Source organism: Chaetodon trifascialis, chromosome 4, assembly GCF_039877785.1.
Source record: "Chaetodon trifascialis isolate fChaTrf1 chromosome 4, fChaTrf1.hap1, whole genome shotgun sequence".
NCBI lineage: Eukaryota > Metazoa > Chordata > Actinopteri > Chaetodontiformes > Chaetodontidae > Chaetodon > Chaetodon trifascialis.
In genome coordinates this window covers 7,303,748-7,317,280 of record NC_092059.1, presented here as the reverse complement: position 1 = coordinate 7,317,280, position 13,533 = coordinate 7,303,748, and the positions used below count along the sequence as shown (strand labels likewise).

Below are 13,533 nucleotides of genomic sequence, written 5' to 3'. Positions count from 1 at the left end.
TGTGTGTGTGTGTGTGTGTGTGTGTGTGTGTGTGTGTGTTCTCTCTCTGTTTCTTACAGGGCGTCCAGATCTTCTTCCATGTACTCCTCCATCCTTTGAGGAGGCCACCACAGCATCAATTGCCACCACTCTCTCTTCCACCACCTCTCTGTCCATCCCGGAGAGGTCCCCCTCTGACACGGCCGAGCACCCCCGCTACAGGTGCTAACACACACACACACACACACACACACACACACACACACACACACACACATTGAAGTCGAGTGGAGCAATCTGAGCCCTGTCGCTGGCAAATAGCCTAACATTTATGTCAAAGCTTTACCCGAAAATTCATAATATGGGTTCAGCAGTAAGACATTTTTAAGAGCCACACCAATGTGTTGCTCATGTACAGCTTGTGCTGACACTGTGTCCTCTGTCTCCAGGAGGCACACCCAGTCTCTCAGCCATGACGGGAGGTGAGTCAGGAGCATGAATGCTACTTTTCAGCTTTTTTCAGCAGGAGTAACAGAGAGTTTTGAGGGTTGCTAGCTTCATGTTTTCACAGCATTAGACATTTCTGGGTGTGGTGAAGAGAAAATGTGAGGTCAGTCAGGGTGTTTATGAGTAGCTTCACTCTTCCTGTTGCTAAGACGTAGTTGTGTTTGTTTTTCAAACGTGTTTCTTTTCCTCTCTGCGTGTTATTTCATGTGTGTGTTCAGGACCCAGGAGGAGATGCGTGTGCGTGAGGAGGATCAGCAGACCATCACAGTGGAGGTGGAGTTGAAGAGACACGACAGCGAGCCCACCATCTCCGTTCCACAGCCTTCACCTGAAGCCAGGTACGCTGACGATGGCAGGTTGAGCAGAACTGATGAAATCCCAGCAACGTGTGAAAACTAGATTCCACAGTGCATCAAAACATGTCCTTTAAAGGTCCAGTGTGTAAGATTTAGTTGGATCTACTGGTAGAAATGGAATATAATATTAAAAGGTGTGTTTTCATTAGTGTTTAATCACAAGAAATCAGGCTTTCATTATGTTAGAGTGAATCCTTCATATCTACAGCAAGAGAGGGTCCTCTTCCATGTTGCACCATGTTTCTACAGCAGCCCAGAATGGACCAACAAAACTGTAGAGATGGTCTTTCACACTTAAAGGAGGGTGAGTCAAGGGGCATTGAGCTGGTTGTAATCTACAACCTCAGCATCAAATGGCACTAAATCATACTCGCCGGACTTTTAATCTAATAAGAAATAAAGCAGACTGTAATAGAGATAAATGTACTTATTGTAGATCTGATGCACTTTGACCTGTTTGAAACAAATCTCAGTGTGTCAGGAGATAAGGTAGGATACAAACCTCTGGATACATTAATTGATTTTCAATTGATTTTTATTGTCCATTGAGAGTCTCACAATTCTATAGAAATTGGTTGAGTACCCTTTTAAGCTACGATGCTCTGATTTCAAGCTCAGTTGTCTGTGTGTTAGCATAGTACCATGTAAAGTCTGTTTCATGGTATATTTTTCCTTTAAAACATTTTTTAAGGTTTTTGACAATATCAGCCTGTTTTTTTCTGTCTAGACATCTGCTGCTCTTGTGAAGGATGTGTCCAGTCGCTCATGACACGACAGAAATCCACATTTTTGTAAAGTAAAAAATATATTTGGATGAAACTGATCTTTTGCTTGTCCTGCAAAATGCTGCCATATTTTGCACCGTTAAACACAGCAACTCTCCATAATGTTAAATATAAATACATTCACATACGCCAAGCAGACCATGACACACGTTGAGGCGCTTTTACTGTGAAAGATGACTCAAAGGGCTCTGTCAGACGCCCCCTGTGACCCCGCACAGAGCAGATAAGCTGCCGAGCTGCAGCGAGTCCTTCATGACCCTGATCATCAATATGACTCAGTTTGATGACTCTCTATAAATAACCTGCCGCCAGTGTTTCACCTGGGCTCAACCAGCTGTTAGATTAGCACACTTTACCTGTCTCTCACACACACATGTACACACATAGTTTCTAAAATGGCACATGGATAAACACTGAAAGCAGATTGACCCATTTGTTTATAGGACGAGGGGTCCCATTTTTGGGCACTGTTTGGAGCGGACATCTACAGTAATCAGGTTATGAGAGAGTGTGCACATGCATGTAAATTTGTGCTGTTCGTATGAGCAGTGTGTGCTTGTTCATGGGGTGACATTGCGAGGCAGACGCGGGGCCGTGACATGGGGGAACCAGCCAGTAGAAGTAGGTCAGTGGAGCAGCAAGCCTGCAGGCGAGGGGCTGCTCCCTAAAGCTGGAATGACCTGATACTTTGCATATTCTAATCTGGTTTTTAATTACACTTAATTGGTTTTGCATTTTAGCTTTGCTTAAAAAGTGAAACTGCATTAAAGAAGAAAACAGCCGGGGAGATAAGAGTCAAAGACCACAGACTGAAACACTTTTTGTGGCAGTGGGGCTCACTCTTATGTTAGGTCAGTGAGGATCAGGGTGTGATTGCAAAGGGAAACCAACTGTATAATTGGGTCTGACGCTGAGAGGGCGGTGGCTAGACATATGGCCCGGGGGTCTGGAAGGAGTCAACGGGGAGGAGAGAGGGGAGCGGTGAGAGCAGCTGAGACAGCGACAGGCGGCTGAATGAACCGTATGACTGAGCCCACTACTCCAGGCTGCCGCTAACTCACCTACAGCTGGAGAACTGGTTGGATGGTTGTGGGAAGAGAGGGGAGGGATGGAGTGGAGAAATGGGAATGGGAAGGCTGATTGGACGAGAAAGACACAAAGAGAAGAAGAGTAGGAACTAATAAGTGATGTGTGAAGAAATATAGAAGAAGAACGGCAGCAAATAGAAGATGGGGGGTCTGATACTCAGAGAGACAGTGATACAGGCTATGTTCAGTTTGGGAAGATATATCTAAATTAATTAAGGGATGAAAGAGAGGCTTTTTGCATGGCAACCCCCATCCTGCCCCCCTCATTGATTCAGCCAATCAGGTCTCTCTTGGAGATGCCAACTCGGCTTTTTTTTGCCTCAGCGGCCAACTGCTGGGCTTTTCCCCCGGTGGAGCTCAGCTCAAACACAGAAGCTGAGAAAGCAATGTGGACGCGCCTAAATCCTTCGTAATAGTTTATGATCTGGCCAGGAACAATAAAGGATTGTGACAGCACACAGCCAGCTGGCAAATCTTGGAGCTTAAGCAGATAAACACCCACACACACAGCTGTTGAATTTTAGCTGGAGCCAGTTTTGTCTAATAGCTTGGTCCTGTTCCTCTGCCCTGTTGCAGGAAAGTGGCTTATGGCTAGTAGGGTTGGCTATCATTTGGTTTTGGTTTTGTCCTGATACTGGTGCCTAAATAGCCTGAACCAATATATTTTTTTAAAAGTTATCAGGGACCGTGGAGGTAGTAATATGAGGTAGTGATACAGCATGAAGTGAAAGGGACATGTGCATGCTGTTGTCCTAAAAACAACAGGAAGTTAGTTATTACAGTCTGGCCTGTTAATTTATCAACATGGTCATCAAAAATGGTACTTCTCAGTGAGTCCTAAATCAGTCCCATATCTGCTTTCCCACAGTGAGGTCCAGGAAGGAGATGGGGCCGAGGCTCCTGACGCAGCTGCAGCAGCACCCTCCAGCTCTTCATTGGCCCCCGAAGCAGCCTCCTCCTCCTCGTCTGCCCCGGCTGCCCCCTCTTCTCCTGAGGCAGCCAAAGAAGCCCCGTCAAGTCCCAAGATGGTGGTGGAGGCAGACAGGGCCAGCCAGATGTCCGGCTCAGGGTGCACCAGCCAGGCTTCAGTCGATGACGATGATGACGTGCCAATCACAGATATCTACTTTGTAAGTCAGACCGTCCACACACACACACACACACACACACACACACACACACACACAGAGGCATACATGTACACACATTTTAGATTCTTTTAGATAATATCCCTCTTTAGACAACAGTGAGCACATCTAGGACTAGCTCGCATCACTTCTCATCTGTTTGACATTTTTATTTAGCCATCAAATCATCTTTAATATTCAATCAGCGTCAGTGCGCATTGGCTAATGTGACAGTAAACAACGTATTTATGATCATGAAGTCAAGCACTGAGCTATGTATGATGCTCTCCTACAGCGGCGTTGACAGAAGGACGTAACAGCTGGTATGGAAATAAGAGCGTGCAGTGTGTGGTGCATTCATTTAAAGGAATACTTCGGCATTCGTTGCAGTCTTTATGCTAAGCTAAGCTAACCGCCTACTGACTTCACATTTACTGTACACACGAGAGTGGTATCAATCTTCTCATCTAAGAGAAGAGAGCAAGTAAGTGTATTTGCCAAAATGTCGAACTATTTCTTTAAACAAGCGTGTTGCAGTGTGCACACTGGTTTGGAGTGTTTTTGCAGAGTGATAGTAGCATGTCAACACCACTTTGCAGTTCCTGTCTAATATGATCGTCAACAGGGCTGCAGACACACTCAGCAGCTCATTTTGTGTGAATAACAAATGAAGCTTTTGCAGTTTAAGTGTGTTCAGTCTGCAGGGTTGTCCTACTAAAAGCAAGCAGCTATCATCAGATAGGGTTGTGTTGGCAGGTCTAAATGTGCCCAAAAGCACGGCTATAAATGAATGTATGAGTGTCAGGTGGAGGACGGAGAGTGGAGCCAGTGATCACAGTCACAGATAGAAACGTTCCCACCTGTCTCGTGCTCCTGCCGGGTGTCTCCTATCAGGAGTCAAACACCCTCTAATGTGGCATGAGAAATCCTAATGGGCAACAGGTTAGTGAACGAGCTCCCTCAGTTATTTAACAGCCCTCTCGTCTGATGCCCAGTCCACTCTTCAAAAGGAGGGGATACACTCTCTGTGCACAGCAGCGGGGGGTCTGTAGTGCGGCATGAAGCCACACTGTGCACATCCTGAAGTGTAACTACACAGAAACACGCTGGGATTGGCCAAGTGAAAGTAAGTTGCTTCATCTGCTGTTAACACGCTGCCGCAGACCCAAACTGAAGCGTGAAAGCGCCACACATCTTGGACGTGGACTGAGGTACATTAAAACTCCCAGTTCAGCCGCTCAGCAGCTCAGTCAGCCAACTCGCCATCCGATCATCCTTTGTGCTCCCCGTCTGTTTCTGCTATCTCCATCATCACCACAGTCACTTCTCCCCTCTGACATCCCACACAAATCAGGTTTCCGCATGGCTGCTCCACATGCTTTTTCCGTTGATAAATGTTTCAGGTGCTGGTCCACACCGTTCACACAGGAACGGCAGGAACCGTGGGACAGTCTCAGTCTCAGGGTTGTTGTCCCTGCGTCGCCACTCTGCTTGTTTCTCGTCCCCTTCTGAGACAAAGTGGTGTTAACTTACCGAAGCGCTTTCAGAACATCACAGACTCTTTATTTTTGTGTATGATGGACCATTTTCTAAGGCAAAAACCCATTTCATATGTTGTAGGCTGACTTTCTGTACAGTAGAAATAGAGTTTCTGTTTTATACATAACAAAATGATTCTGGTCTCTCTTTAGTGTCCTGACAGACTGCAGTATATATAAGAGGAAGGGGCAGGGCGCGTTTTGAATTCAATGGCAGCATTTGTGATCATGTAGCTCCTCCGGGAAAGCAGCACATCATTTTGCTGAGTTTGGAGTGATTGCTCAAGGCAAAGAGGGAGACAAGTGTGTGTGTGTGTGTGTGTGTGTGTGTGTGTGTGTGTGTGTGTGTGTGTGTGTGTGTGTGTGTGTGTGTGTGTGTGTGTGTGTGTGTGTGTGTGTGTGTGTGTGGTCACTTCACAGGCTCCTCAGGGTGGCTCATGACTAAATTATTCAGCCGCTATCAACAGTCTCCACATTCACTTTTCATGATTGGCGCTCTGCTCTCCTTCACCTCTGTCCTCCACATCTGATCGTTCTTCATCTGCTCTGCCTCATCTTCATCTTCACTTCCTCACCGCCGCCTCTGCTCCACTTCTGCTTGATAATTCTCACCTTCCTGGGTTCCATCTAGTCCCAAATCTTTTTATTCTCCACTTCTCGCTCTTTCTCTAACCTTTCCCTCTTTCTCGGGAGTCATGTGATTGCCCTCACGAGTCATAATGAAAGTGGTGAGATGGTGGCGTGTTGTGTGTGTGTGGGGGGGGGGGTGAAAACAGAGTGACTGCTAGACTTGTGAATCTATCTGTCACCACTGACTCATCCAGTGTATCTCTGCTTGGTTACACACGGAACAAACTTTTTCATTTTCACCTCAGCACGCTTCTTTCTTTCCAACATGTTTTTCATCGTCTGTCCTCTGTCTCCGCCTGACTTCATCTTTTCGTGTCTCTTTGTGTTTGTCCCTGCGCCATATTCCCTCTGTTGTTGTCAGTTTCCTGATGGGAGGACCTGGGTGGTTTCTCCTCTCCGACAGAGGAGGAAAAGCCAGTCCAGCTGGCCAGTAAGTGAGACGTGAGTTAGATGGATCTGGTCTTGTAAGTGGTCCCTGTCCTGGTATTAGACTAGATTAGTCCTGAGCACATTGCTTTGGTTGAATGAAACATGTGATCTCAGTGTTGAGAGGAAACGAGCTTCTCTGCAGCTTTGTGTGATTTGTCCCTGCAGGTGCTTTTTCCGATTTTGTTAAAACTAGAAAACAATACCTACTCTCCCCATAGCGCAGGCCGTGAAGTGTGGGAGGACAAAAGACGTGTTATTTGACAGTCTGTCTCTCTGTGACCCTTTTATTCCTCTTCTTTTAAATCTCCATTTGTTTCCTCGCTTGCTGACAGCCTGCCTCATCCCCTTTTGTACCTGTGTGGATGGCGTGTTAGCTCCAACATGCTGAGCTTTGTGTGTGTGTATATATTCATATGAGTGTGTGTGTGTGTGACATGAACCCACACCACCTCCATCACCATCGCCAACACGCCGCGCTGCAGCTGCTTTCCTCCCTTAAAGGGCCGGTGCCTCCAATTACAAAGAACCTACCGAAGCTTTTAGACACGCAGAGCGCTTCTGCTTGTTGGAAAGGAAAAAAAAAACATCCTGTTCTTGTGTTTTGCTTTGACTGAGGATGCTTTCTGTGTCTGACTCTCCCAGCATCCTGGCTTTCTTCCCATTCCCACCTCCTCCTCCTTCCCGCTCTTCATGCTCCCCATTTGGCTGATGCAGCGATTCATCCCCTCACTCTGTACACTTCACTATGCGTCCCAAAGAGCTAGTCCAAATAGGCCAAAAGACTAAGATTTAGTCACACATTAGTGAGACCCATCCTAATATTTAACAGCACTCTTCTACAACCTGTTATTTGCCAAAATTTTCATCTCTGTGGTCAAGTCTCCTAACCGCCGAAAGGATTAACACATCCTTTTAAACATTTTTACACTTATTTGATTTGTCAAGCTCACACTTTCCGATGTCTCTCAGCAACATTTCCTCCTATATGCATCCCTAATTTTCATTTCCTGTCTTGTCTTTTCTTCTCCCGTGATCTCCTGTGTCTTTCTCCTGCCTGCCCCTGCTGCTTGTCTCTGTGCCTCTGGCCTTTCCTCTGTCCCCCTCTGCTGTGGTGGGTGTGTAAAAACAGCCTCCAGAGGACAGGACCTGGGTGTACTCTCCGCTACACTATGGCTCAGAGTCTAAGGCCCTGCCAGATGGGGATTGGGAAAGAGAGACAGTAAGTGAGAAGCACTAAAATATTAAGTACAGGAAAACCCCTTAGACAAGGAATAAGATCAGTTGTATTTGCTGGTGATTGTTTATTCGAGGTAATGGAGAGGATCAGTGTACCCGTGTGAGAAGCTTCTACAGTAAATGTACAAGCTTGTCAGGCTCAAAAGTCCATCATTGCTCCAAGGGTAGGCTTGCTCTGCGTCCAGAAACCCACCCCCACATTACAGCATTCATTCCTCATCGATAAGTGGGTAGAAATGGTCACTTATAGCTTGTGTGACCATTTAGTCCACGACCAGCCATCCTGTGTCCCTCCAACAACAAGCTGCTCAGCATTTACGGCGACGCGTTACTGCATCGGTCTGCACGAAGCAGAACAGCTCGTGCTGCCAAAGATATGTACGTTAAACTCACAGAGGAGTCACATTTTACAAAACACGGGCATTATCTTGGGTTTTTCAATGCAATAGTTTGTTTTCAGTGTTAAAATAAATGTTCTTAGCCCAGATGGTAAATCTGGTAATTAAAGTTATAAAAACATGGCGTTGAATTAGAAATGACATCACTTGGCTCGACCGTTTCAAGGTTTAATGTGAGGCTGCTTGTTTACTTGGTTCAGCGTAGCAGCATTTGCCCGCACTTCTCCTCTGTGCCATACTCTGATAAGATGTCATCCACCATTGGCTCTTTTTTCCTACTCATTTTATTTTTCATCTTCTCAAACACATCTTGACATCAGGGATGTCCCAAAGCAAGTTCTGTGCCGACATTCCTGGTGAAGTCATTGAATAACCGGTTCAATTTGGGTAGATATCTGCGACGAAGATGTAAATGAAAGATTTTGCTTTTTGAAACCGTCTGCTACAAGATATACATCAGGTCTCTTTACAAGATCACCTGACAGCTAGAGAAGAAGGAAGTGAGCGTAAACACACCAGAGAGCAGTGTCTGATTTAAATTATGTAGGTGATATGATGCAAGATGTTCAGCTGAATTGTTAGTTGCGGAGTTAATGCGAGCAGACTAGAGCGAGTCTGCTCTTACACTCTATTTTCACTTCGGTCTGTAATACATGAATACATCTACACTTCCCCTGATCAGTGACTCAGGGGTGTCTGTGTTTATGTTTATGAGATTTCTGCTTGCCTTATCTGTTCTACTTTCCTGCACCCCTTTCATTTTACAAAAGCACTTTTATTAGCTGGCTCACTGTTACACTATCATTAGGAAGTAATGCATGAGCAGATACACAGTTCACACCCTCGGGAAATAATGTTGTGTATGCTGTGTACACTCTGCCTAAAACATTCACTCTGTCTGTCTCCAACAGTAAACCCTGTTCTCTGGCAGAGAGGAGTGAACGTCTCAGTGGAGAGGACTCGTCGGTCTGAAGGCCAGACCTCAGCGGTAGCAGCAGGATCTCTGTCTGAACCAGGATTTTAAACATGCATACAGAAACTGACATCGAGGGGGATAAAAGTGACTTGAGTACCAGAGGGGGGAAAAAATCCTGACAGTGATGACATTGTGGATTTCCAACCATCCCTGCCTTTCACCCTTGACAAATGAAAATTATATCAATTTAATAATAATGTGTATGTGTGACATACAGTAGTGCATATACTGTAGTCTTATATGTTTGACATACATGAAAGACCATAGTAACTCACAGTGCCTATGAAAAGTATTCACTCCCTTGGAAGTTTTCATGTTAAATGATATTATAACACTGAATTAAAGTAGATGTAATGTTGTTTTTTGATGATGATCAATGCAAAAACACCCTCTAAAGAGGCCATATTATGCTAATTTTCAGGTTCACACTTTTATTTTTGGGGTCTACTTGAATAGGTTTACATGTTTTAATGTTCAAGAAACACATCATATTTCTCATACTGTCCATTGCTGCAGCACCTTTATTCACCCTCTGTCTGAAACGCTCCATTTTAGCTCCTGGCTCTTCAAGGCCCCCCTCAGCTCTGATTGGTCAGCCTCCACAGGCCTGAGCAGGCACCACCCACCATGTCTCCACATCAGCTCTGTCTGATTTTGCACCCATCTGAGTCTAGCTGCACTTCTGATCGGCATTAGCTTCAGTCTCACTGCCAAGCAGACTGCTAACATTCCACCTTTATGCTCTGAGTAAGCTAGCTGCTGGGTGCTAATCAGACTTGCGCTGCTAAGCAGATGAATTCCTGCGGTTTGCCCATGTCTTTTTCACGTGTAGCTATATCGTTACCTCCAGGGCATGTCTATCAAATAAATGTACATACAGCAGCAACAGCTGCAGTTAGCATACAGCACACATTCCAGTGAGGACCCCAGAGCAGATCGGACTTCCATATAACAACAAAGCTAATGCTAGCAGAGTGAGCACTGCAGTGCAAAATTGCAATGTGGAAAAAGCAGTTAGCAGTATCAAGGCTTGATGTTCACGGTTTCTTTTGACTGTCCCTTAATATTAACTTCACCTTCACCTCAGCCTGTGGGAGTAGTAGTTTGAGGGTGTGCCAAGCTAGTTCCTAGGTTGGCATTATGTAAATATGTTTCATTGTAACACTAACAAGTAATGAAAGCAAAGGCTGGACTACAGTCGAGACGTTTCAGGCAGTTCAGGAGCAGAGTTTTCGGAAGGAGAGAATAATTCCCTTTGCACCAAAAAGCCAGAGAACACACTAAATGAAAGGGGAAACCCCAAAAATCAAAGTGTGGTCTCTTTAACATCAGTAAACATAAAACATGATCACTTCCAAATAAGGTGAATACTTTTCGTCGGTATTGTACAGTATGTTCTAGTTCACACAAGCACAGCCCTCTAACAGGCTCTCCAGGCTTTCCTACTCACCCCTGCAGGGCAGCACGCTGATATTTGGCCAATCACCAACCCTCCTTGGTAGTCAGTACCAATTGTCATCGTACCCTCACCTGGCATCTTTCTCTCAGCTGGAAGGGAAACACAAAATGACGTCCACCAGGGAGCCGGACACGCAGCCACACAGTGTGAGTGGTCACGCCTGTGCTGTTGGAGGGCTCTGCCTGCACTCATAGAACTGGAGTTACAGTGATAACCATCATTTGGCCAATCAAAACATCTAGACGTCTGTGTCATCCTCACATTTCCAGTAGTGAATATATGCAGTTTAGTTTATAGAGGGAAGAATTAAAACACATTTCCTTTAGTGAGTATTTAGCGATCAGAAGTTGTTTCGTTCAGTAATTTATTATTTATATCAAACTGTTTTTTGCACCATTTTTTATTTGAGTTTTTTTCAGCTGTTTTACTACTGTGAACTTGTATTTATTTTGTCTGTATTTTATTCTAATCCTCACTGTTACTGGTACTTTTTCACTTATAAATGCTTTTTTTTTATTTGTATCCAAAGAACTTTCATTTTTGTTTTGATCATTTCATCACTGCAGCTTTTTTGAAAGTTTCCCGGTTAGTCTTTTTTTTTTTCCTTTTCTTTTTTACATCACGTTTGTCGTGTAAATTCAGTTTTCCTACTTTTTTCACACATCTTTCGTGGAATCAGCTGAGGCTTATGACTCTTGCCTTCAAAACAGAGGGCATCAATAGCAACACTAAGGCAGCAGACATTGTCAGTCATTATCTTCACGTCATTACAATGTCTTCCAGTGTTGCCCTATTTTTGGACAGATGCACACAAATCATTTGTAACAATAAAATTTCATATTTTCTTTGATTTTTTTTTTTTTTAAGGTGGGAAAATAATCAGCATATCAGTGACAGTTGCTATATCTGGTCGCCCTCACCTCCTCACAGTAAGAAATCCATTGACTGGACATTTCAGATGTTTGTAGATGTAGAGCATCAGTTGTAGTATTTGCAGTCAATATCGTACCTGTTATCTGTATACAGTATGTGAATGAACACAGTGCGTGGCAGTGTTGACTTGGTGAGACACAACAGTTTGTAAATGGGTTGAATGTTGTTTGCACTTATCAAGAGGACCTGAAGATGAACTAGTGATAGAGGCCAAATAAACATACATCACGTTATCTTCGTTTCTGCTCACACGGGATGATATTTACACAGCGTTTCTGTTAGGATTATCAAGCGTGTGTGTTGGTGAAGTCAATCACAGTCATTGTAGGGTTAGTGTTTACTGTAGTCTCTTCGTGGCTGACATCTTAGGACTCTCGAGTAAGGCTTAAAGCTGGGGTAGGCAGGGTTTTTTTTGTTTGTTTGTGGGTTTCTTGTTTAGCATCATTGACTCCTCTTGACTGTTGTCAGGCTTTAGAAAATCTAGCCTGCAACTTGCGATAAATTTCCAGTCCCTCCTTTGCTTACGACAGCATATAGTACACAGTGTGTGTGAACACATCAAGGTGCCACAGGCAGCCTCGGGCTCATTATATTCAACACCATTGCGCTCGTATCAAAATGTGGCAGGAGGCATGATGGCAAATGGTGTGGAATAACTATTGAGGGGGAGAGTGGTGTGAGTGTGTGTAGTGTACTAATCGTATGTCTTTCACGGACAGCGCTGCAGCTTCCTGAGGCCTGGGGTGCTCTGCCATGGGGCCGCAACGCGCTGGAGGGGCGTCTTTTAGAGGACGAGCCATGGCAAGAGGGCGGGGCTTAGTGGAGCGATATAGGCGGCAGAGAGAGCCGGAAGGTTTTTCTCTGTCTGTCCAAACTGCCTACTGCAGCTTTAAGATCGACAAACAGTTTTTTTTATCTAACTTCACAGTTTCTTCAGTTGGTTGGTGCGTTTCTATGTGTGTTTGCGTGTAAAGGAGGACACATCAATGTCAGACTTTGTAAAATAGGAATCCGCTCGTTCTCATGATGTGCAGTGGCCAGTTGTAATCAGTTTGCTGTCGTTCATCAGATGGAGACCATAGCAGCAATATTTTGTACAGTCTAGCTTTTGAGTTCATTTTTATTGCCTTATTGAGAAATTTTACATGTAGGCCTATCGTTTATATTTTTTTCACTTGTGCTGTTGTATTTATTTTTCTTTCTCATAGTTGTGCTCCTGAGAATGTGTACATAAAATTATAAATACATATATAAAGATATACAAATATATTTTCCATTTGAATCGGAGAATATTATTTTTATTTGGTTTTATTTTTGCTGCTGGGCAAGAAATGATTGCAATCTACATAATTTACTGTACCATATTCTTCAGTGTGTTTATTGAGATGCAGCTGCTGTAAATTTATGGTCTATAAATCACAGCTGTTTCTTTGTAAGATATCCAAATTGAAAGGTTTGTGGGTTTTACTGTACATGCAAATCAATAGGGATTCTTCCAACTGTTCAGCTGTGTTGTGTATGTGTTTTCAAATCGCTGTGTGCCCTCATCCAATAGGGAGAGTCCTTTACAGAGACATAGCATGATTTCAAAATGAATATGCATATCAGAAATGTGTATTTATGTATATCTGTGTATATTCATCTATTTATACGTGAGGATAAATAGATGGCTGTATGTGTGTGTGTTTGGACTCAATCAGAATGAATACAAAAATAAAGCAGTTCTATGAATTGTGGTCCATGGAGATCGTGTCATATAATATTTTTATTGATTCCTTGTCGAAGTCATCAGTTTACTTTGGATTTGGGAGTTTTTGATCATTTAACTTCATCAGAGCGCCTGGTAAACATTGATCACATTCAGCGGTTACGCATTAACTCCCACCATGAGTTCATGAGTCATAAAGGCCACATAAGTAATTGGATACTCATATGATGATTTAGTAAAACAAAATGTAGAAACAGACAAACAATAAGAGTTTTGGAGTTTTGGTTTTACTGCATTTCAGGGATTAAATAACAGCAAAAATATTTATGTATTTGCTCCATATGCACACCAAATATGAAATTCTTTTGGCTAGATTTATATATA

General features: G+C 43.8%; 1 protein-coding gene across 2 annotated transcripts in view; it reads left to right on the top strand.

The window, feature by feature from the left end:
* pip5k1ca (phosphatidylinositol-4-phosphate 5-kinase, type I, gamma a) overlaps positions 1-13,186 on the top strand; it is a 46,480-nt gene extending 33,294 nt beyond the window's left edge. Inside the window, exons 13-18 of one of the 2 annotated variants that reach the window (XM_070960454.1) lie at positions 60-201; positions 429-461; positions 705-824; positions 3,584-3,845; positions 7,569-7,658; positions 8,985-13,185. In XM_070960454.1, coding sequence (XP_070816555.1) covers positions 60-201; positions 429-461; positions 705-824; positions 3,584-3,845; positions 7,569-7,658; positions 8,985-8,987 — 650 coding nt within the window. In that variant the 3' untranslated portion in view covers positions 8,988-13,185. Of the gene's footprint in view, positions 1-59; positions 202-428; positions 462-704; positions 825-3,583; positions 3,846-7,568; positions 7,659-8,984 lie in introns of both variants that reach the window. The other variant, XM_070960455.1, reaches the window with a different exon arrangement.
* The last annotated feature ends 347 nt before the right edge of the window (positions 13,187-13,533 follow it).